The 26,407-nt window shown below is 50.0% G+C and overlaps 1 protein-coding gene across 5 annotated transcripts in view; it reads right to left on the bottom strand.

Moving 5' to 3' along the window:
- Positions 1-26,407, bottom strand: part of GPSM1 (G protein signaling modulator 1) — a 145,936-nt gene that overhangs the window by 63,825 nt on the left and 55,704 nt on the right. For all 5 annotated transcript variants that reach the window (XM_083161132.1, XM_083161131.1, XM_083161130.1 and 2 more), the window contains 8 exons: positions 21,707-21,928; positions 20,751-20,886; positions 19,150-19,292; positions 18,657-18,780; positions 16,986-17,101; positions 14,698-14,853; positions 12,209-12,317; positions 8,684-8,798 (listed from right to left, as the gene is read on the bottom strand). In XM_083161132.1, the coding sequence (XP_083017258.1) occupies positions 8,684-8,798; positions 12,209-12,317; positions 14,698-14,853; positions 16,986-17,101; positions 18,657-18,780; positions 19,150-19,292; positions 20,751-20,886; positions 21,707-21,928 (1,121 nt within the window). The remainder of the gene's footprint in view (positions 1-8,683; positions 8,799-12,208; positions 12,318-14,697; positions 14,854-16,985; positions 17,102-18,656; positions 18,781-19,149; positions 19,293-20,750; positions 20,887-21,706; positions 21,929-26,407) is intronic.

The raw sequence follows: 26,407 nt of genomic DNA, 5'->3' as shown, positions 1-26,407 counted from the left end.
CTGCCTCCCTCGCTGTAGCAGCCGCCACACAGTCACAGCTGCCTCCCTCGCTGCAGCGCCCGCCACACGGTCACATCTGCCTCCCTCGCTGCAGCGCCCTCCACACAGTCACATCTGCCTCCCTCGCTGCAGCACCCGCCACACAGTCACATCTGCCTCCCTCGCTGTAGCAGCCGCCACAAGGTCACATCTCCCTCGCTGTAGCAGCCGCCACAAGGTCACATCTGCCTCCCTCACAGCAGCAGCTGCCACACGGTCACATCTCCCTCCCTCGCTGTAACAGCCGCCACACGGTCACATCTGCCTCCCTCGCTGTAGCAGCCGCCACACAGTCACATCTGCCTCCCTCGCTGTAGCAGCCGCCACATGGTCACATCTGCCTCCCTCGCTGTAGCAGCCGCCACACGGTCACATCTGCCTCCCTCGCTGTAGCAGCCGCCACACAGTCACATCTGCCTCCCTCGCTGTAGCAGCCGCCACACGGTCACATCTGCCTCCCTCGCTGCAGCAGCCGCGAGTGACGCTGCGTCTCTGTATGCAGCCACTGGGAAGGGTTCTGCCGCTAGTGGGCGTGTCTATAAAAGTCCTAGCATCACACATCGCTATACTGTATATGTATGTACAATATGTATGTATGTCTATGTATAATGTACGGTCCGGGCTCATGTTACGGTTCCCCAATGTGCTCTGTATTTATGGTCTCCCTTGTACAGCACTGCGTACACTGTCTGGCACTTAATAATACATAAAGTGGCTATAATGTACAGAAGTGGAGATCAGCGAGTATGGAAGCGGTTAATCCCGGGAGGCTGATTCTGTGTTGGACAGAAGCCGCAATCAGCGATTCCTGTGACGGAGGCGTAGTTGGAGGCTGTCATCTCTACTGGCTCTCAATGCCCTCCATGCCCCTCAGCCACATTGTGGGCACAGCGCAGAGAGCATGGCACCAGCCCAGCTCTCGGGGTGCCTCCAAGTCCTGAATGTCACTGACAGAGGACACACTGCCCGGCGACTGGAGTCACACAGAAGAAAAGTTCCACCATCGCCCCCCATTACAGAGGTAGAGGTAGAGGTAGACACACACACCCCACTAAGACCACCGCCTGCTCCTAGGACCTGCACGGGGAGATGCACCCCACTGAGCAGGAATAGATAGGATAGTAAGGTGAGACCCCACACACATGCACCATGTGTCAGCACACGCACACACACACACACACACACAACTATAGCACAGGTGAGTAATTAACAGTATGACAGTAACACAATACTAAGGTGATACCCTACACACACACACACCACCTGTCAGAACACACACCTACTGTATAGCACAGGTGAGTAATTAGCAGTATGACAGTGACACGATAGTAAGGTGAGACCACGGACACACACACACACATACCATACTTGCCTACCTGACCCTCTCCATGCGGGAGAAAATGCTCTGTTCCTGGACTTCCCTGGTAATGTATGATTGCCATCACCTGTGGGGAGCTAGGTAAAGGTGTCACCACAGGTGCTGGCAATCCTACATTACCAGGGAAGTCCAGGAACAGAGCATTGTCTCCCGCATGGAGAGGGTCAGGTAGGCAAGTATGACACATACCTGCAGCACAGGTGAGTAATCAGCAGTATGACAGTAATACGATGATAAGGGGAGACCCCGGACACACACACCACGTGTCAGCACACACACATACCTGCAGCACAGGTGAGTAATCAGCAGTATGACAGCAATACGATGATAAGGGGAGACCCGCAACACACGCACCACATGTCAGCACACACACACCTATACCACAGGTGAGTAATCAGCAGATCCTGAAGCGTGGCGAACGTAGCGAGTCCCGGCAGGGGACGCGGATTACTGCGCTCGCCACACTATATAAAATCAACTCCATGCGTAGTGGATAGTGGGGATATGAACAGGTAAAAAATCTCATCGAATCGCATAGATATATATGATATATGATATATCGGGCGCCGTGAAACGAAACAAGTACCTAATATTCTCTGTACAGCGCTGCGGAATATGTGTGCGCTATATAAATAACTGGTAATAATATTCTCTGTACAGCGCTGCGGAATATGTGTGCGCTATATAAATAACTGGTAATAATATTCTCTGTACAGCGCTGCGGAATATGTGTGCGCTATATAATAACTGGTAATAATATTCTCTGTACAGCGCTGCGGAATATGTGTGCGCTATATAACTAACTGGTGATAATATTCTCTGTACAGCGCTGCGGAATATGAGTGCGCTATATAAATACCTGGTAATAATATTCTCTGTACAGCGCTGCGGAATATGTGTGCGCTATATAATAACTGGTAATAATATTCTCTGTACAGCGCTGCGGAATATGTGTGCGCTATATAAATAACTGGTAATAAAATTCTCTGTACAGCGCTGCAGAATATGTGTGCGCTATATAATATAACTGGTAATAATAATATTCTCTGTATAGCGCTGCAGAATATGTGTGCGCTATATAATAACTGGTAATAATAATATTCTCTGTACAGCGCTGCGGAATATGTGTGCGCTATATAATAACTGGTAATAATATTCTCTGTACAGCGCTGTGGAATATGTGTGCGCTATATAATAACTGGTAATAATATTCTCTGTACAGCGCTGCGGAATATGTGTGCGCTATATAAATAACTGGTAATAATATTCTCTGTACAGCGCTGCGGAATATGTGTGCGCTATATAAATAACTGGTAATAATATTCTCTGTACAGCGCTGCGGAATATGTGTGCACTATATAATACCTGGTGATAATATTCTCTGTACAGCGCTGCGGAATATGTGTGCGCTATATAATATAACTGGTAATAATATTCTCTGTACAGAGCTGTGGAATATGTGTGCGCTATAAATAACTGGTAATAATATTCTCTGTACAGCACTGCGGAATATGTGTGCGCTATATAATAACTGGTAATAATATTCTCTGTACAGCGCTGCGGAATATGTGTGCGCTATATAATAACTGGTAATAATATTCTCTGTACAGCGCTGCGGAATATGTGTGCACTATATAATAACTGGTGATAATATTCTCTGTACAGCGCTGCGGAATATGTGTGCGCTATATAACTAACTGGTAATAATATTCTCTGTACAGCGCTGCGGAATATGTGTGCGCTATATAATAACTGGTAATAATATTTTCTGTACAGCGCTGCGGAATATGTGTGCGCTATATAACTAACTGGTAATAATAGTCTCTGTACAGCGCTGCGGAATATGTGTGCACTATATAATAACTGGTGATAATATTCTCTGTACAGCGCTGCGGAATATGTGTGCGCTATATAATAACTGGTAATAATATTCTCTGTACAGCGCTGTGGAATATGAGTGCGCTATATAAATAACTGGTAATAATATTCTCTGTACAGCGCTGCGGAATATGTGTGTGCTATATAATAACTGGTAATAATATTCTCTGTACAGTGCTGTGGAATATGTGTGCGCTATATAAATAACGTAATATTCTCTGTACAGCGCTGCGGAATATGTGTGCGCTATATAATAACTGGTGATAATATTCTCTGTACAGCGCTGCAGAATATGTGTGCGCTATATAATAACTGGTAATAATAGTCTCTGTACAGCACTGCGGAATATGTGTGCGCTATATAATAACTGGTAATACTCTGTACAGAGCTGTGGAATATGTGTGCGCTATATAAATAACTGGTAATAATATTCTCTGTACAGCGCTGCGGAATATGTGTGCGCTATATAACTAACTGGTAATAATAGTCTCTGTACAGCGCTGCGGAATATGTGTGCACTATATAATAACTGGTAATAATAATAATCTCTGTACAGCGCTGCAGAATATGAGTGCGCTATATAAATAACTGGTAATAATATTCTCTGTACAGCGCTGCGGAATATGTGTGCGCTAAATAATAACTGGTAATAATATTCTCTGTACAGCGCTGCGGAATATGTGTGCGCTATATAATAACTGGTAATAATATTCTCTGTACAGCGCTGCGGAATATGTGTGCGCTATATAAATAACTGGTGATAATATTCTCTGTACAGCGCTGCGGAATATGAGTGCGCTATATAAATAACTGGTAATAATATTCTCTGTACAGCGCTGCGGAATATGTGTGCGCTAAATAATAACTGGTAATAATATTCTCTGTACATCGCTGCGGAATATGTGTGCGCTATATAATAACTGGTAATAATATTCTCTGTACAGCGCTGCGGAATATGTGTGCGCTATATAAATAACTGGTGATAATATTCTCTGTACAGCGCTGCAGAATATGTGTGCGCTAAATAATAACTGGTAATAATAGTCTCTGTACAGAGCTGCGGAATATGTGTGCGCTATATAAATAACTGGTAATAATATTCTCTGTACAGCGCTGCGGAATATGTGTGCGCTATATAATAACTGGTAATAATAGTCTCTGTACAGCGCTGCGGAATATGTGTGCGCTAAATAATAACTGGTAATAATATTCTCTGTACAGCGCTGCGGAATATGTGTGCGCTATATAATAACTGGTAATAATATTCTCTGTACAGCGCTGCGGAATATGTGTGCGCTATATAATAACTGGTAATAATATTCTCTGTACAGCGCTGCGGAATATGTGTGCGCTATATAATAACTGGTAATAATATTCTCTGTACAGCGCTGCGGAATATGTGTGCACTATATAATATAACTGGTAATAATAATCTCTGTACAGCGCTGCGGAATATGTGTGTGCTATATAATATAACTGGTAATAAATAAATGTATCAGAAAAGCTGGAAATTAAGTAAATGCATTGGAAAAGCCATAAACCATGTAAAGTTTATGAGAAAAGCCGGAAATGATAGTAAATGCAATGTAAAAAAAACGGGATGGAGTTGATTTGCCGGAAATCAAAATACCGTCCAATGAGACCTGGCTTAATGCTGCAGATGAGTGGACGATGGGAGTTGGGATGTTGGTGTCAGGATACAGATGCCAGTATCCATATTGTAAATATAGTGGGATGTGCTTGTGGGGGGGAGGGGGGTATATACAGTTACACAGATAGTTGTGTCAGGATTTGCCAGAAACTTAAACTTTAGGCCCTGTAGCTGTTGTGGAACTACACATCCCAGCATTCCCTGCAACAGATTTTCTATTAGGTTGTGTATATATGTGGCAAGGCATGCTGTGACGTGTAGTTCCACACCAGCTACAGGGCCATAAATTGGACATCACAAGGTTACTGTATCCTGAAACTCCTTTATATATTGTGACAATGTACTTATATACATGTACTATGATTTATGGCTTGTGCAATGCATTTATTAACATTTCCTGCTTTTCTCATACACTTTACATGGGTTCCGGCTTTGCTAATGCATTTACTATGTTTCCGGCTTTTACCCGCACCCCAGTAACAGGAATTACCTTTCCTCCCATCCATGTGTATGCAGCCAGCGCCTCGCTCAGAGCACCTCGCACCTCTGTTTAGAGTAACGCTGGCCTTGGAAACCCAGCAATGCTGGAAGCTAATCAATTAGGTCATTATACAAACACAGCACAATTATCACAGCATACGCACTAAGGCCCTTTTTCCGGTTCACTCGCAAAGGCAAATTCCTTTTCAAATGTACACTGCAGGTGGGGCAGATGTAACTTGTGCAGAGAGTTAGATTTGGGTGGGGTTTTACTTCAAAGTGAGATCTATACTGCAGTGTAAAAATAAAGCAGTCATTATTTTCCCTGCACAGAAACAAAATACCTCACCCAAATCTAACTCTCTCTGCACATGTTACATCTGCCCCACCTGCAGTGCAGCATTGTTTTGTCCATTAGAGAAGGAATTTGCCTTTGCAAGTGAACCAGAATAAGGGCCTAAGTACACAAGGCTGCCTGAGAGAGCTTGACCATGGCTATAAACAGCTATAGGACTACAGATCATCACCCCGCTACCCCGGATTTATCACACAGGTACCAGCAGGGGCCCCTGAGAGCACAGACTGCCCTCCAGCCATTAGGTGATGGGACACATGAGCCACAACACGTGGATCACTAGGACCCAGGGAAGCCCCTGTCACCTGTGACTCTCATAATGCCGCTCTGGCTGAAATAGACTATATAAGAGAAGGGCATTACCTGTCCCTGCCCACTGTAGCGCCCAGACACTGCCCACTGTAGCGCCCAGACACTGCCCACTGTAGCGCCCAGACACTGCCCACTGTAGCGCCCAGACACTGCCCACTGTAGTGCCCTGAGACCCTGATTATGATCCGTCTACATCAGGGGTTCTCAAACTTTTTTGCTCTGGTACCCCGTCAGACAATAAAAATTATTACAGGACCCCAGCAAGTTACCACAGAATGGCCGCCACATGTGTGGTCAGTGAAGTGAAGTACCCACTATTGTGACATGGAGGCAGTGGGTAATGAGGGGATGGGAAAGGGGGAAAGGGGGAAGCAGAGGGTGTTTACTGAGTTATCCCCTGTCCTCCCCCTCCACAGACACACTAATCTGATGGTCAGCAACATGGAGACGTGACCCCATTCTGAGGTGGTCGGGACCCACAGTTTGACAACCGCAGGTCTACATAATACAGCTCTGATACGTAATACAGGGCATCATTTATTCATGCTTCCGGCACATTCTTTTATTCTCCCGCCAAGCTTTAGTGGATGGTAGGGCATGAAATACCGCCTGTCGGCACATGTCGGCTCAAAAAAAAAAAAAAATGAAAAACCACACGTCGACCTGCCTCATGTCGACATAATGCTTGTGTCGACCTAATAACCCTGTCGACCAAACCCATGTCGACAATGCTTGTAGACCTAGTGACCGTATTCCTCTGAGTTTTGGGGACAGCAAATACATAAGGGGATGAGCAACCTCTTCAAATGAGACCTCGTGCCAACTGAAGATGCAGCATCCCTACAGATGTGGCATCATGCCCCCACAGATGTGCCCTCATGTGAGTATGAGGCTTATGCATAGACTGCGGCCGTCACGATGCATTTCGTGACACAGTCCTATAACAGGCCCGTTCTGTCCAGCCGGATAAGTGAGAGAACGTGCGGATCACCAGCTGCTGGAGGCACGGAATCACAAGTGACCACATCAGTGCACATGTAACCAATACACTGCGCACAGGGCTGAGCGATGGCACAAGAGGGCGTCATGCAAACTGGTGACATAGGGGCTACTGTGCCCAGGGCAGAAGCTGTACCCACAGCAAGGCATGCCGTATACACAGGGGGTACTATGCCCAGGGCAGAAGCTGTACCCGCAGCAGGGAATCACTGAGACACTTGGGGTACTGTGCCCAGGGCAGAAGCTGTACCTGCAGCAGTGTATGCCGGAGACACAGGGGGCACGCTGCAGACGCTGCTGTTACAGTGTGTGACCACTGACACTACTTCCCTGTAGTCACACAGGTAACCGGCCTGGGCCGTGGTACATATTGTATACCTGCCGCCAGAGCGAACATTGGCTGTACGCACACCTGGAGGAGTGCCTCATCGTTACCATCAGAATCCTGCAGATGCCGGGACAGGTGATCTCAGCAAGGCGGCATTGGGCACACAAGTTGCACACAGAAAGCTGCCAACGTTCACTAAGTGTTTACACAGTTACACCTTAAAGATCAACAAGCTGTGTCAATACGTGCCGTTACATCCGTCAGGTAAGTGTGTCCAGGACAGACGCTGCCGAGCTGAGAGGAGGACGGACGTGGGCTCACAGAACACAACAAGTGCCGTCTGTCTGCCAGTACCACATTACGTTACCTCTATCACCTGGGGAATGTGCATATAGCTGGTCACACACCTATCACAGCAATGACCATGTATATACAGTATACAGCAGATTTAAGATTTATCTTTTGTGCAGCCCGTCTGACCTCAGTCTCCAATCAGATGCGCGCAGGACCATCATACACATGCCGTTTGGGCCGATTTCACAGCTCGATTCGTTGGAATCGGGCCCAAATCCCATTGTGTATGGGGGCATTATGAATAAAGCAACCAGTATTTACCCTGCACAGAAACACTATAACCCACCCAAATCTAACTCTCTTTGCACCTGTGACATCTGATCTACCCCATCTGCAGTGCAGCATGCAAAAATTGCAGCCTTGTGTGAATCAGGCCCAGTATTATAATGAACATTTTAGCTCATATTTATAGTTATGTGAATGTGCCCAATTATATGTGAGCCCCTGTACGACAGGGACTATGTATAACAATGGCCGCACTCCCCGGTATATCTGTCCCACGGGTGTGGTATGGGACTCCGGCAGTCGGGATCCCGACAGTCATTATCCCGACTGGCCAGAGTCAGACAGCATGGCGAGTGCAAAAAAGCCCCTTGCGGGCTCGCTGCGCTCGCCACGCTGCGCTCGCCACGCTGCGGGCACAGTGGCTCGCTACGCGAGCCACCTATTCTATTCTCCCTCTATGGGGGTCGTGGACCCCCATGAGGGAAAATAGCGGGTGGCCGTCGGGCACCCGGCTGTCAGCGTTTTGACAGTCGGGATCCCGACGTCGGGTAAATGATTGTCGGGATACCGACTGTTGGGAACCCGTCCGGCACCCGCCCACCGTACGTGGCAGATTTCCTGCGCCAGTAACAAATAAGAAATGTTGGATACACCATAGTCCCTATAACAGAGCGGCTGACGTACCTTGGCCTTCATAGCCATCGGACTGAGATGCGTCGTCACCGGACCCTACTCCGAGCGCCGATTCCAGCTGTGTCACATTCATACGCGCCGTTAGCTCTCCGTTCCGGTCACCGATCTGTAACAGATTCCATGAGAAAACTTACCACGGATACAAGGATAGAATGTGTCCTAATCGGTTCCTTATTCCCCTCTGTCCTGTACATATGTATTCTCAAATTGGGCAGAACCATGCTGAACTGCAGGTGGGGCAGATGTAACAGGTGCAGAGAGAGTGAGATTTGGGTGGGTTATAGTGTTTCTGTGCAGGGTAAATATTGTTTGCTGTATTCTTAAGCTCTGTACGCATGGAGCGATTTTGACTTACTATCCCTCAGCGACTAAATCGATGAGGTTCCTGTTTCCATGAGCGAACAGCAATGGTCGCTGATGAAAACTGAGTCCCTGAAGGAAAAAGACGCTGGTCACAAGAGCATGCTCGTCCAACCAGCGACCAGTACTGGACTCCCCCACCGCACCATACACACGGGGATATGGTCGCTTGGCTTTACACTGCAATTTAAATTTCAGGTTTAACTCCCCCCCCCCCCCCACAAATCTAACTCTCTGCACGTTACATCTGCCTCATCTGCAGTACAGCATTGTTTCGCCCATTTTGAGAACAAATGTGTCCTGTGTTCAGGTTTGAATTAGGCGCATGGAGTGTAAGCTCTGCTGGTGCAGGGACTGATTGTGATATATATGGTATTGGTATAGTAGAGGCGTATAACATGAAGATGCATGACCGCCGGTGCAGCCGCTTCTGATGTCACTACTACCACTGTGCAACCATGTCTCCTACCCATTTACCCCTGGCGCCAAACTGGGGCAGCACACAATGGTGTATTTAATTAAGAGCACAGAAGCATTCTACCCCCACAGAGGGCACAGCAGCACTATTACCCCACAGAGGGCACAGCAGCACTATACCCCCACAGAGGGCACAGCAGCACTATTGCCCCACAGAGGGCACAGCAGCACTATTACCCCACAGAGGGCACAGCAGCACTATTACCCCACAGAGGGCACAGCAGCACTATTACCCCACAGAGGGCACAGCAGCACTATTACCCCACAGAGGGCACAGCAGCACTATACCCCCACAGAGGGCACAGCAGCACTGTACACACATATAGGGCACAGCAGCATTCTACCCCCACAGAGGGCATAGCAGCAGCCTTGGTAATAAGCCTTTATACCAATAACCCACCCCAGCTAGTGGGCTCCTAACCCTCTCTAGTAGTGAGCTCTATAAATAAGAATATGGGATAGTAATCAGGAGAGAGGATTACACCCGTGTGATGGCTCTGGGGCCCTGGCACAGACGTTTGATAAGACGGAGCAGAGCGAGAGCTGGCCAGGAAGATGAAGGGTATAATTAGGTTGGTGTCTGAAGGATCCCTTGGCTCATGGAAGCTGATAGATGGAGGCAGGAGAAATGTACAAAGCACCCAGAAAACAGGCTTTTAAGTAATGCTTAAAGCCGGCCAGGACCCAATGTGTTATTCTTAGCTGCAGAAGAGAAGCTGGAGATGTGTAACTGAGGAAGAGATGGATGTCTCCTTAATGACCTATGCCAACTGCTGGGGGCAGCGACTGGGGCGGAGGAGACCCAGGGACAGTGGAAGGATGTTCTGCGCTAATGTTATGCCTGTAAGTAACACTAGTAAGCATTGTGCGTCAAGGACGCCACTGCCCGGCCGACCTCACCTGCTGCACGGACCAACCTCAGCTGTGCAATGGTCACATTACAGGGGGAATACAGCAGAGAGCCGCTGTCCTCTATGTAATGCAGTGTAGGCTGTACACAGAGTGCCACACACAGGGACATGTTACATGGCACTACCTGACTGCGCACATGTACACACCTGCTCTGCTGCAACCACTCAGAAAGAGGAGAAGTGCACCCCATGGAAAGTGGCGCCCAGGGTGTAACTATGCAGAACCCACGGAACGTGGCGCCCTGGGGCGTAACTGTGCGACCATGCTTGGAGGAACAGCGGGTTTGAACAGTGAGCCAATAACTCCTCTCAGGCCACCGTGGACATTCCACAGGAATGTTGTGCGTTGTTTCGCGCCGACACCAGAATGCTGATGTAGTCATATAGTCGACACTTGCATGTCGTCATGTTTCTAGAGTAATCACTACATACTGACCTGCTACTCAAACCTCTCCTCCCGGTCTGGCTCTGATCAGACCACCTCATAGCTGGGTCAGTTTGTTGTCAGAGGATGTCATTACCCATCATGCACCATGCCAGTGATGTCACTAGAATGCAACGAACACGCCGCACTGCCATGCACATACATTGGTACACGCCTGCACTGCCATGGGTAGACTATAATCATCAGTGGTAAGGAGTTGGGTCATTATCAGAGGCTCCTGGCTGACGGAACTACAAGTACCAGCAGTTCTAGCCATGCACAGTGAGGCGGAGTCACCCAGGTTACACTGGGTTATTCTCATATTACAGCCTTTCTCCGACCTGACACTTTATAATTTACTGCACGTAAAGCAAACAAACAGGGCAGGTATACCCCTGGCAAGGCCGCGGGTTCCTGGTGACGATGGCACACGCCACCCTTATACTGTACCAGTATAATGAATCACAGGGGGTGCCCACACATGGCAGGCATGGTTAGTGGGTTATACCTCTGCCCTCATTGTTTACCTACCCTGGCACTGCTATCACTACACTGCAGGAAGCACAGCCACATTACTCTGTGGGCTGGCACTGGCATCTCCTATGTCCATACCGAGAATGGGGCCCTGTTACTCCACTGGGGGAGTGCCACCCCTTTATATATATAATAAGTGGCCCAGTCACAGAGGAATATGCTGTAACTATATAATTGTACATGCTGGACCAATCAGCCTATGTGCCACCACAGTCCCCAAATTGATCCAGCCACCCACCCCGGTGGCAGAGCTAGGCCTCCTCTCGCCCCAGAGCCTATGTTACACCATTGCTGAAATATACAGCTGTGCCTCGTATTGGATAAAGAAGTATTCCTGAACATTTCCAGCACTCTTACTGAGCTGCCCGCCAATGCTGGGTATAAACCCAAAAGGCTTACTGGTCTAATGCCCATTGTAGCACCCTGCATATTTCAAAACCCATGCAGTTCCTCTCCTCTGCTGCGGTGCTTCTAGTACAGTGCAGTCTGTAGTACAGCACTGATATGCAGACTGCACTATGCTAGAATTGAAACCCTAGGTAGGGAAAGAGAACTGCACGTGTTGTGAAAGATGCAGGGGGCTACCATGAGCACTGCTGGTAGTTATATTGCCTTAGAATACAAGCAGACTAGATGGGTGTGGTGGATGTCTCGGGTAGGGATAATAGATTGTAAGCTCACTGGCAGAGGAACGAATGTGACTGATAGAACGTGCAGAAGGTAATAACGAGGGCGACAGCTTTATTCTGTATAAACATAACGAGGAGATGGAAGAAAGGGCGTAACACCCTGCCCACGGCTGTGTCCTACCTCACATGAGATGTCCATGTGCTTCCTGGCGTACCGCAGAGCTTCCTCATGATTTCCCAAAGACACATAGGCATTCCCGAGACTCCAGGACGCCCGTCCCTCACCTACCCTGCAAACAAAACCGGAGAGCGGGGTCAGATCAGACCACTTACAGGGACACTTAAGGTGCCCATACACGCGATAATCGCATGCGTTTTGCGTGCAATAAGATCCGAAGCTAGTTCAAAAAGTATGTGCAGCACATACTTTTTGAACAGTGCGATGGGATGTGCGCGGGATATCGCATCGCAAAAATGCTCCGTGTATGGGCACCTTTAGACCCATTTCATCTACACAGAGTGGAGGAAAACAGTAGCAAACAGTACAAAATGCAAAGCAAGGTGTGTCAGTTAAAGAGACAACTTTATTGCAAAACTTTGGATGAACAATGAGAGTAGAGGGCCCTGCTCATGACAGTTCACAATATATGATGGTTATAGATGTAATACTGCGGATACATATTTAATGTTGCATAGATATCTCAGCCTAAATAATGCACATCGGTCCTGCAGAGCTGCTGTAGGCGCGTGACAGACACCAGCTCACCGCGCCCGATCACGTATTCCTACGCCTCACATAGATATCTCAGCCGTGTGACAGACACCAGCGCACCGCGCCCGATCACGTATTCCTACGCCTCACATAGATATCTCAGCCTAAATAATGCACATCGGTTCTGCAGAGCTGCTGTAGGCGTGTGACAGACACCAGCTCACCGTGCCCGATCACGTATTCCTACGCCTCACATAGATATCTCAGCCGTGTGACAGACACCAGCGCACTGCGCCCGATCACGTATTCCTATGCCTCACATAGATATCTCAGCCGTGTGACAGACACCAGCGCACTGCGCCCGATCACGTATTCCTACGCCTCACATAGATATCTCAGCCGTGTGACAGACACCAGAGCACTGCGCCCGATCACGTATTCCTACACCTCACATAGATATCTCAGCCTAAATAATGCACATCCGGACTGCAGAGCTGCTGTAGGCGTGTGACAGACACCAGCGCACTGCGCCCGATCAGGTATTCCTACGCCTCACATAGATATCTCAGCCGTGTGACAGACACCAGCGCACTGCGCCCGATCAGGTATTCCTACGCCTCACATAGATATCTCAGCCGTGTGACAGACACCAGAGCACTGCGCCCGATCACGTATTCCTACGCCTCACATAGATATCTCAGCCGTGTGACAGACACCAGCGCACTGCGCCCGATCAGTTATTCCTACGCCTCACATAGATATCTCAGCCTAAATAATGCACATCTGTCCTGAAGAGCTGTTGTAGGCGTGTGACAGACACCAGCGCACCGCGCCTGATCAGGTATTCCTACGCCTCACATAGATATCTCAGCCGTGTGACAGACACCAGAGCACTGCGCCCGATCACGTATTCCTACGCCTCACATAGATATCTCAGCCGTGTGACAGACACCAGCGCACTGCGCCCGATCACGTATTCCTACGCCTCACATAGATATCTCAGCCTAAATAATGCACATCTGTCCTGAAGAGCTGCTGTAGGCGTGTGACAGACGTCAGTGACATCGGAGTCATACTGCCTTAGTCCATGGAACCATCACAGCAGAGATGTCTGGGGGGGCTCAGGGTGAGGGCAGAGATCAGCCCTGCAGGGGGCTCTGTGCTGTCAGCTCTTACTGGCTTATTCTGCCACGTCTGTATTATTACATGCTCAGGGAAGGACAATAACATAGATTTATTTTTTTAAATAAAGATCCGACTGAACCTGAAATTATTCAAACCTGTAAAATGAGTGTAATAAAAATCTATTGCTTGGTGTGTGATGGCCGAAGCAGGACATGCTGGGATTTGTAGTTCTATTAGATCTGTGTCCATGCCTGCTCTGGATTCCCTTGTGATCTGAATATCTGATCTCACAGCTCCCTCTTGTGGCTGAACAGCTGCGGCTCCAGGAGAAGTAATGCGGGGTACACACCAGGACGACCCGCTCACGATGCACATCGTGAGCGGGTCGTCAGTGTCTCGTCCGACCCGCTCACGATGACGCGGGAGGGCACGACCCGCTCACGATGTGCACCGTGAGCGGGTCCGATCCGATGGCGACCCGCACCCGGTTCTATGGTCGTCATTGAGATCCTACCTGCAGCAGGTAGGATCTCAATAACGACCGACCGACCCGCGGGACCGCGCATCGGATCGGAATCGCTCCCGACCAGGTCAGAAAAGGGCCCAATCAGCACACAATCTACATCCGATTGATCGGAATTGGATCTAGATTGTGCTGATCGGGCCCTAGTCGTCCTGGTGTGTACCTAGCATTAGGCAAGTGGGGGAATGTATTACAGCAAAAGAGGAAGCTGGGGAGATACCCTGCTGTGGCAGTACCCGCGGTGAGATCATCACTGCCCTAGCACCACCACATGGTAGCGCTGTATCCTCGCTGCGGAGCTGCCACTTACCTGTCCCCAAGCTCCTGCGCTATGGACAGATGCTTGAGATGATACTCTATGGCTCGCTCATAGTCCTGGAGCAGTGTGTACGTGTTCCCCAGACTATAGCAGGCCTGCGCTTCCACTGCCTGATCCTTCAGCTGCCGGGAGAGCTGTAGGGTCTTCCTGGGGAGAAGAGAACATGCAGGTCAGTGCTACAGGGATCTGACCACTAGGTGGTGATACAGAGCCTTCTGTACTATAATGGGTATAAAAGAGCATCTCCTGATACACCTAGTTCTGCATACTATCCATCATTCGGGTCTGGCTGGCGGTTTGATATGTGCAGCACCTTTCTGTGATGTCAGGAGCAGGGTTGCAGCAGACTATCAGTGACTGACAGACAGCTAAGGGAGAGGGAAGAGGCCTTATTGGCTTATTTAATTTTTATTTATTAACAGTTTCTTATATAGCGCACACATATTCTGCAGCGCTGTACAGAGAACATTCACATCAGTCTCTGCCCCAGTGGAGCTTACAATCTATATATCCTACCACATATACACGCACACATACATTCTAGGGTTAATTTTCTTTAGGATCCAATTGGCCTATCAGTATATATTTGAACTGTGGGAGGAAACCGGAGTACCCAGAGGAAACCCACGCAAGCACGGGGAGAATATACAAACTCCGCACAGTTAGAGGCATGGTGAGAATCGAACCCATGACCTCAGTGCTGTGAGGCAGTAATGCTAACCACTACACCGTCCGTGCTGCCCACTTATGCAGTACTATAGGTGCCATAGACCATCCTTATGGTGTGAGTGATGCAATGCTGCCCCCATGTGGAGGGTTCCTGGAGATCCTTCTCCTGGCGTAATCGTGCTGTGTAGCCCACAGGCTTGCCTCGGAAGTTAGTAGATCTGGAAACATAGCATCCCCCTATAGACACCTATGGGTGGGGTGCGGCTGCTGCCAGGAATGGGGGGATTTGCGGCTGACTCCTAAACGACGCCGAACAACATTCTGTAATATACGGCCCCTTCCAGTAACCGCTGACACAGGTTCTCAAAGTCGGTCCTCGGGACCCCACACAGTGCATGTTTTCCAGGTCTACCCAGAGAATCAAGTGAAATAATTACCTCCACCTGTGGATCTTTTAAAATGTGTCATTGAGTAATGAGTGCACCTGTCGGGTGACCTGGAAAACGTGAACTGTGTGGGGTCATGAGGACCGAGTTTGAGAACCCGTGTTCTAGAAGATGCTGGATGAATGAGAAGAAGAATCTATCGCCACTTCTGTAAACTGACATTTTAGTAAATAGAGTAAAGTCTCCTACGTCCAGGACAGGACAGGTGTGGGATTAGCTCCGGTTCTAACTGCCACCCGTGTCTATGGTGCTTAGCGGTGCACATATTGGGGCAGATGTATTAAGCCTAAACAAGAGATAAATCCAAGTGTGATAAGGAGAGAAAAACATCCAGCCAATCAGCTCCTTACTGACTTTACTGCCTGTAACATGGCAGTTAGCAGGAGATTGGTTGGACGGTTATCTCTCTTTATCACCCTTGCATTTATCTCTTATTAAGGCTTAATACATCTGCCCCAATGTTCTGTATATGCCGACTGTAGGAACGTCATGCTGTGTGGTCAGCATTGCACCAGCGTCCGGTCTATAATACTGGTGCAGGGCGACTGTGGCCTCCACATAAATAAGGTTCATCCACCCGGTGTATCCATTCCAGCCCATCCTTATATATGGGCTGCCTTATATATATCCTGCATACATACCAGCCTTATATATATATATATATATCCTGCATACATACCAGCCTTATATATATATATCCTGCATACATACCAACATATCTGTACACATGTATAGGCAGCGTATAGGCAGAGCGTACCTGTGTATAGTCAGATGTACATGTGTACCACTAGGAATGTGGGAGAGCAGCGCCATCTGGAGGACACTAACAGTAACGCACAATGGTGGAGATTCTGGTTAGTTTGCAAAAGCAAACACCTTCTTTAATGAGCAAAGCCATGTGCACTGCAGGTGGGGCAGAAGTAACATGTGCAGAGAGAGTTAGATTTGGGGGAGTTATTTTGTTTCTGTGCAGAGTAAATACTGGCTGCTTTATTCCTACACTGCAATATAGATATCAATTTGAACACACCCCACCCAAATAGAACTCTCTCTGCACATGTTACATCTGCCCCCCTGCAGCGCAGCAAGGTTTTGTCCATTAGAGGCGGAGTTTGCTTTTGCAAACCAACCTGAATAACCCCCATTGTCTGAGGTGTCACTTACTTGTAGTAATCAGCTGAGGTATCGAACCTGCCCAGGAATATGTGAGCGTTGCCCAGGTTGCTGTACGCCCGTCTCTCCGCAGCCTTGTCTCCAAACTCCTTCGCTATAGCCAGTCTCTGTAGGGGAGAGAAGGGTGACACCGACGGGTGAGGATCACACCGGGGGATAACCGTACGCAGGCGGTCTCCTATCAGTGACACATGCAGGTGAGGATCACACCGGGGTATAACCGTACACAGACGGTCTCCTATCAGTGACATACACAGGTGAGGATCACACCGGGGGATAACCGTACGCAGGCAGTCTCCTATCAGTGACATACACAGGTGAGGATCACACCGGGGGATAACCGTACACAGGCGGTCTCCTATCAGTGACATACACAGGTGAGGATCACACCGGGGGATAACCGTACACAGGAGGTCTCCTATCAGTAACATACACAGGTGAGGATCACACCGGGGGATAACCGTACACAGGAGGTCTCCTATCAGTGACACATGCGGGTGAGGATCACACCGGGGGATAACCGTACGCAGGCAGTCTCCTATCAGTGACACATGCGGGTGAGGATCACACCGGGGGATAACCGTACGCAGGCAGTCTCCTATCAGTGACATACACAGGTGAGGATCACACCGGGGGATAACCGTACACAGGCAGTCTCCTATCAGTGTCATACACAGGTGAGGATCACACCGGGGTATAACCGTACACAGGAGGTCTCCTATCAGTGACACACACAGGTGAGGATCACACCGGGGGATAACCGTATGCAGGCCGTTTCCTATCAGTGACATACACAGGTGAGGATCACGCCGGGGGATAACCGTACACAGGCGGTCTCCTATCAGTGACATACACAGGTGAGGATCACACCGGGGGATAACCGTACACAGGCGGTCTCCTATCAGTGACATACACAGGTGAGGATCACACCGGGGGATAACCGTACACAGGCAGTCGCCTATCAGTGACATACACAGGTGAGGATCACACCGGGGGATAACCGTACACAGGAGGTCTCCTATCAGTGACATACACAGGTGAGGATCACACCGGGGGATAACCGTACACAGGCGGTCTCCTATCAGTGACATACACAGGTGAGTATCACACCGGGGTATAACCGTACACAGGCAGTCTCCTATCAGTGACATACACAGGTGAGGATCACACCGGGGGATAACCGTACGCAGGCGGTCTCCTATCAGTGACACCGACGGGTGAGGATCACACCGGGGTATAACCGTACACAGGCAGTCTCCTATCAGTGACATACACAGGTGAGGATCACACCGGGGGATAACCGTAGGCAGGCGGTCTCCTATCAGTGACACATGCGGGTGAGGATCACACCGGGGGATAACCATACACAGGCAGTCTCCTATCAGTGACATATGTGGGTGAGGGTCACACCGGGGGATAACCGTACACAGGCGGTCTCCTATCAGTGACATACACAGGTGAGGATCACACCGGGGGATAACCGTACGCAGGCAGTCTCCTATCAGTGACACATGTGGGTGAGGATCACACCGGGGAATAACCGTACGCAGGCAGTCTCCTATCAGGAATATCTGTGCCCATTAGAAGGCACTCATCAGTAAATACACGTGGCACCACACATGCCATTCAGTCAGTACACTTGGTACCACGCTCTGCGCTCACCTCTTTGTGGAACACGATGGCCTCATTGAAGTTACCCAGGAGGTAGTGAGTGTTACCCAGATTTCCATAAGCCCGGCCCTGTGCCGCGCGGTCACCCAGTTCTTTTACCAGCGCCAGATTCCTCCTGTAACAGAGATGGCGGTGGATATGTGACCATGAGAGCGCAGAACCCGACCCAGCAATGTCTCCCAATTAGTGTCACGCCTTGCCACACGTAGGGGAACGGGATGGAATGTTCTGTAATATACCACCCAATAGGAACATCCCAACCTCCGCAGGGAGATCTTATGGGGGTCTCAATCCTTCCCTCCGATCCCATATCCCCGACGGGTGGTAACAATGCAGCAGTAACACATATCTGGTTCTCTGGGTTTGGGCCTACATGCCATGTGATCTGCAGCCCTATACGCCCGGCGTGTGCTCAGTGCCCGTAGTGTGACAGTGAGTACGGTGCTGTAAGCGGCTTCTGTGCACAAGGTAATGGGGTACTCACTCATAGTAGTCGGTGGCCTTCACCAGGGTTTCCTTGACTTCTTCCGACAGGTCTCCCGGGATCTGTGGCATGCTCCAGGACAGCTGCTTCCCCCTGGCATGGAAGACATTGCCGGCATTGTACAGTGCCCGTGCCTCGCCCACCTGGGAACAGGGCATCAGACAATCAGTAACACTGATATAGAAGGTGTATCGTTGGCCACTACCTGGGCCTGCCACGTATCACTACGCTGGTCACAGCGCGTGGTAATATTTCTGCTGCCCAGAGGCAGATCCTGACAACACAAAACTAGAAAGACGCCCAATTGTAACTTTGTAACTTTATATAAGAGAATATATCTATTTTGTGATTCTGACCAGGGATACAGTAAAGGCCACATGGGGCTAAAGTTCAAAGAGACTATACAGAAAAGGGGGGTGGCCAGTGCCTTGTGGGTGGGGTCAGAACCGCATGGGTGTGACCAATGCCATGTGGGGGCAATAAGAACTGCGTGGGTGTGACCATTGCTATGTGGGAGCGGTCAGAACCGCATAGAAACATAGAATGTGACGGCATAGAAGAACCACTTGGCCCATCTAGTCTGCCCCTCTATTAAACATGTTACCTCAAACCATATTTGATCCTTATTTATTTGTAAGGATATCTATATGCCTATCCCAAGCATGTATAAATTGTACTACTGTATTTGCCTCTACCACCTCTGATGGGCGGCTATTCCACTTATCTACTACTCTTTCTGTGAAGTAATTCTTCCTCAGATTTCCCCTGAATCTTCCTCCCTCTAGTGTCAGTGCATGTCCCCGTGTTCTGCGGCTCCTCTTCCTGTGAAGAATGTCTCCCACCTGTACCTTGTTAAAGCCCTTGCTATATTGTGATGTAGGCCATGCGCCAATTTAGTTACCCTTCTTTGTACAGTCTCTCATGTATTTATATCCATCTGGAGATATGGCCTCCAGAACTGAACACAATACTCTAGATGAGGTCGTACCAATGACCTGTACAGTGGCATTATTACTTCTTTCTTTCTACTGCTGATACCTCTCCCTATGCAACCAAGCATCTGACTTGCCTTCTTCATTGCTTTCTTACATTGCCTACTTGCCTTTAAGTCCCCTGAAATAGTGAAACCTAGATCCCTCTCTTCCTCAGTAGTTTCCACTATAGTGCCATTTATACTATATATAGAAACATTATACTATATGTAGGTGTGACCAGTGCTATGTAGGGGTAGTAAGAGTCGCGTGGGTGTGATTGGTGCTATATTGGGGCGATCAGAACTGTGTGGGTGCAACCAGTGCTATATGGGTTCGGCGGGGTGGTGGCTACCTGCTCGTTGGGCTCCAGGCACTCGCCGCACTGCGAGCAGGTCTGAATTGAGGCCCTAGTATATTACATTGGCATTTACAACACAACATAAGTGTAACAGGAGAGAGAACTAAGCATTTGATGTGTATTACGTTGGTGAAACACGTGTGCCCAGTTAAGTCTTGAGGTGGTTCATGAAGGCTGGTTGTTCTAATATGTGGCTTCGAGAATGCAGGAACTGATTCATAATGCCCCGGCACAGAAGTACAAGAGACGCGTGTTTCGCCTCCTCGTACCTTGTCTCCCTGCTCTCTGGAAATGTCCAGGTGCCGCTGACAACATGCAATGGCCTCATCGTACTGTCCCAGGATCTTCAGGGTATTCCCAAGGTTCCCGCTGGCTTTGGCTTCTCCAATGCGATCTCCAATCGACCTGCAACAAAGGATAAATGCAACAGGTGCCTTTCGCAGCAGGGAGCGCGGGTACTGCCACCACCAATAACCTGCTAAATAGTCGCCATATTCACATATATGAGTTATCACAGGCGCTGCGGCAAGGTAACTCGGGATTCTAGGCCTGATTCAGATTTGTACATCCGCTCACAGTGAGGACATAACCGCAGTGATAGACAGGAAGTGGAAGGTAACGGGGACTGCCAGCAAAACATAGCGTCTGAATCTCTACTGCCGCGCCCAGTCTGCGCAGGGACGGTGAAAGATTTTTCGGCACCCTGGGCAAACCTTTATCTCACTGCTCCCCCATACATTAGAACCCGCCTACCAGAACCTCACGTGAGCTTGCCAAGATGGCCTCTCCAACCCCTGCCATACACTCACTCATATGGGTTGCGGCGTTCCACTGGTATTGGGTTGTGGCGTGCCGCTGGTATTGGGTCATGGTGTGCCGCTGGTATTGGGTCGCGCCGTGCTACTGTTACGAACATTAGCCAGCATTATGGCCCCTGATCATGGAATGCATCATCATGTGTCAGTGTAAAGTGTAATACTGGGCACACTGCAGCACAATACTATTGCACAGCAGAAGTACAGGTGTGTGGCACATGGGTTCCAGGCTTAGATAACAAACTACATACATAGATCACAGCATCCTCAGAGCCCCACAGGCTGCCTACCATAATAACCCCCAGCCTTAGCCAACTGCCAGAGAGAGCTACCGAGAATCAGCCTGGCACAGGTGCTGCCAGCTGTTCTGTATTATCACCGGCGGCATCTGCCCTCAGTTCTGTTCTCACCTGGCGAGCATCAGGTCATGCTTGTGGTATTCCAGTGCTTTGGCGTATTCCTTCAGGTAGAAGTAGGCATTGCCCAGCTGGCTGTAGATGGCGCTGAGAGTCTTCAGATCTTCTGTACCAACCTGGACGGCAGCTTCAAAGAACGTGGCGCCAGCTTTAAAATCTCCGGCCTTGCAGAGTCGCTCCCCCTCCAGTGCCAGCTCCAAGCAGGAGGCCTCCATCCTATAACACAGACAGGTGTGAGGCACATAGGCTGCCAGGGACAGAGCGGGCAATTGCTATACTGCCCTACCCCACCAAGAACTCCTGGCACTTGCTATACTGCCTGCCTCCCCCCCCCCCCCCCCCAGACCTCCTGGCACTCGCTATAGTGCCACCCCCTCCCCCCAAGACCTCCTGGCACTCACTATAATGACACCCCCCCCCCCCCCCAAAAAAAAAAAAAGATCTCATGTTAAGTGTACTGTGTTACAGCTGTGTAGTATCTGCATCATGGCCACTATGGGTATCTGTACTGGCACTGGCTCAGCGCACTCCTGTGGCATCATTGCCACTATGGGCATCTGTACTGGCACTGGCTCAGCGCACTCCTGTGGCATCATCAACCTGCCAAAAGCACATTGGTCCCCAACAGTCACTTGATCAGTGCATCAGGAACTTCTGCCCTTCCCAGTAGTTCATGTAAAGATGAGCATATAGCAGCATGTTACCAGGTCAGCATCGCAATCCCAGTGTTACCCCGACTGCAGTGTTATGTAACATAGAGGCTCAATATCCCCTCCCTTTGGCCTAGTCATTGTCACAGGCTCCTTTGTTGGAACACTATGGATGATATAATGGAGGCACCAGGGTTATGCAAGGTGACACCGCTGACTGAAGTCAGTGAGTGAGGTACATTATCCGGGGAGGGAGGAGATGAGTATCTGGGGTAATGTCACTACATCCTGCTCCTCACAGGAACAGCCGCGGGGTCCGTCCTCAGCACAGATACTGTATATAATAACGTCTGATAGGAGAGAAATAGGACATGTTCTCTGTGTGCTGCTGCTGGTCCATTATTATAAGACAGGAGTACCGGGGGACCTGGACGGGGACACCGGGGGACCAGGACGGGGGTGTCAGGAAAGGGGCACCGGGGGGCCAGGGTCCGTCCTTAGCCTAAATAACACCTGATAGGAGAGAAATAGGACATGTCCTCTGTGTGCTGCTGCTTATCCGATATTATAAGACAGGGGGTACCGGGGGGACCAGGACGGGGGCACCAGGACAGGGGCAACGGGGGACCTGGATGGGAGTACCGGGGGTCCAGGACGGGGGCAGCGGGGGACCAGGCCCGTCCTCAGTCCAGATCTATAATAATGTCTAATAGGAGAGAAATAGGACATGTCCTCTGTGTGCTGCTGTTTATCCATTATTATAAGACAGGGGGCACTGGGGGCCAAGACGGCAGCATTGAGGGCCAGGATAGGGGCAGCAGGAACAAGGACAGGGGCACCGGGGGCCAGGGAGCAGAAAAGGAGCACCGAGGGCCAACACAGGGGTGGACAGGGATGCAAGAGCCATACGAGGGGGCAGGGACCATGATGGGGCACCCAGGGGCCAGGATAGGGGTGGCAGGGACCAGGACAGGGGTGTAAACGCTGTACGAGGGGCAGTAAATATGCCAGACCTACAGCCTTTAGATGCTTCCTGCACTCTGAGAGAAGCTGCGCACTTCTCCATACCGGACATCTCTTATATATTTGGCTACATCTGTCACTCAAAGTGTGTCTGGAGCTGTAACGCTGGGTTGTGGACTTCCATCTTAATTTATGATTGTCATCACCTGTTTTAAACAGGGTAATTGATAAGAAAGGTGTTTAAGCACAGGTGATGGTAATCCATAAATTAAGAAGAAAGTCCAGAAACAGAGCAATGTGTCCCTCCAGGAGAGGGTCATGTTGGGTATGCACCTCCCTCCCTCCTCCTCCCCCCCCCCCCCCATTCACGGCATCCCCACGATTAAATGGCACATGCAAAACACTGACATGGCTATGGTCGACAATGAAAAAGGTTGACAAGATTTATTTTTCACTTTTTCAATGTTTTCATATTCATTCTCATGTGTCGAAATGGACACCAATGAAGTGCCACACTTATGTCAACATTTACATGTGTTGACCTTTCTGTGTTGATTTTTTCTTGTGGCGATTCACGGCACCCCCCGCGACCCCGCTCCCGCGATTTGCAGCACACCCCCCGCAATTCGCGGCACCCCCGGTGACTCCCGCGATTCGCGGCCCCACCCCGTGACACCCCCCCCCTCCTGCGATTCGCGGCACCCCGCGACCCCCCCTCCCACAATTCGCGCCAACCCCCCGGGCCCCCCTCCCGCGGTTCACGATGCCCCCCACGACCCCCCTACCGCGATTCCCCACCCCTGACCCCCCCTCCTGTCATTGCGGCAACCCCCCGCCCCCGTGACCCACCCTCCCGCGATTCACTGCAACCCCCCGCGCCCCCCTCCCACAATTCACGGCACCCACACCCCCCCCCCCCCCCGCGACCCCCCCTCCCGCAATTCACGGCATCCACCCATGACCCCTCCTCCCGTGATTCGCGGACACCCATCACCTCCTCCCTCCCCCCCCACCCCCGCGCGCGATTCACGGCAACCCCAGGATTAAATGGACCATGCAAAACACTGGCACAGCTATGGTCGACAATGAAAAAGGTTGACATGAGTTTTTGAAGATTTATTTTTCTTTTTTTTTTGAATGTTTACATATTCATTCTCATGTGTCGACATGGACACTTATGTCAACATTTACATGTGTTGAACTTTCTTGTGGCAACCCCCCTCCCACGATTCGCGCCGGCCCCCCCTCCCGCGGTTCACGGTGCCCCCCACGACCCCCCTACCGCGATTCCCCACCCCTGACCCCCCCTCCTGTCATTGCGGCCCCCGCGACCCACCCTCCCGCGATTCAATGCAACCCCCCGCGCCCCCCCCTCCCACAATTCGCGGCACCCACACCCCCCCCGTGACCCCCCCCTCCCTCAATTCACGGCATCCACCCACGACCCCTCCTCCCGTGATTAGCGGACACCCCTCACCCCCTCCCTCCCCCCCCCCCCCCGCGCGCGTGGTTCACGGCAACCCCAGGATTAAATGGCACATGCAAAACACTGGCACGGCTCTGGTCGACAATGAAAAAGGTTGACATGAGTTTTTGAAGATTTATTTTTCTTTTTTGGAATGTTTTCATATTCATTCTCATGTGTCGACATGGACACCGATGAAGTGCCACACTTATGTCAACATTTACATGTGTTGAACTTTCTGTGTTGATTTTTTCTTGTAGCAATTTTTTTCCAGTGACAACTATGAACTATGTGCACGTCAACCTACACATCATCAACCAATTCTTTGTATAATATATAACACCTGTTCTGTTTTACTGTAGGTGTTTTAAGTCAGACCTTTTACTGCTACTATTACTGTTTATGTAAATGCATTCTGAATGACAGCAACATCCTACCATCCTTCTACAAGAATATATAACCAACTAGGTGATTCATCACGCCCCGTGCCCCCCCCTCCCGCAATTCACGGACCCCCCCGCGCACCCCCCTCCCGCGATTCGCAACCCCCCCTCGCGCAATTCACGCCCCCTCCCACGCTTTGCGGACCCTCTCCCGCGATTCGCCGACACCTGCGCCCCCCCTCCCTTGATTCACGGCACCCCCGCACCCCTCCCGCAATTCACGGCACCCCTAAGCCCCTCTTTAGTCCCCCATATACTCACACACCCCTATCACTACCCAGCTTCCTGCTCTCCTGAACCGTAACTTCCACCACTGGGGAGTCGCTGAAGCTGTTTTGCCCACATGCCCCTATCATGCCTCATAGCCCAGCCTCCTGCTCTCATGCACCCGAACTCCCACCCAGTAGGAGGAGACACTGACTAAGGGCCACCATCCTGTACTGCCACGCTGGACCCTCACCCACTGGCAGAAGCTGCACAGTATCTCCCACCCTCCTCTTTAGTCCCCCTTATGCCCACACACCCCTATCACTACCCAGCCTCCTATTTTCCTGTGTCGTGACCTCCGCCAGTGGGGAGACGCTGACTCAGAAACACCCTACTGTACTATTGCACACACACACACCTAAACAACATGCACACACAGCCCCCCCCCCCCCCCCCCCACCCACAAATGTCACTGTACCATCCACACTATCAATGTATATCTTACTCTGTAACCACTTTTTAATTAAACAAAACAATACACACCCCCTTCCACATCATATGCTCTCTATTTAACACATTTCACTTATAACTCAAGTTGCAATACAGGCCATCTTTCATACAATTCTAACCATCTTTCTCATATACAAATGTTCACAAATTAAGGGGGCGCAGCCCCTTACGACGGTGTGAAGAGCGCCCGTAGGGCGCGATGAATCACCTAGTTAATATTATATATAGATATACCATGTCACACCGGGCAGTGACATCACAGCACTGCTAACACCCAGGAAAGCCACGCACCTACTATAGAGAGAGGCCAAGCATTCAAACACCTTTAGCAGGCAAGCTAGGACTTGTGGTTCCACAACAGCTGGACAGACATACCTGGTCCAAAACCATCTGCACTCCCCCTAGCAGAAACACACGCAGTATGTATTATATATATATATATACAGTATATATATAT

This window comes from Crinia signifera, chromosome 9 (assembly GCF_055691185.1).
Source record: "Crinia signifera chromosome 9, ASM5569118v1, whole genome shotgun sequence".
NCBI lineage: Eukaryota > Metazoa > Chordata > Amphibia > Anura > Myobatrachidae > Crinia > Crinia signifera.
This window is presented reverse-complemented; position numbering and strand designations above follow the sequence as displayed.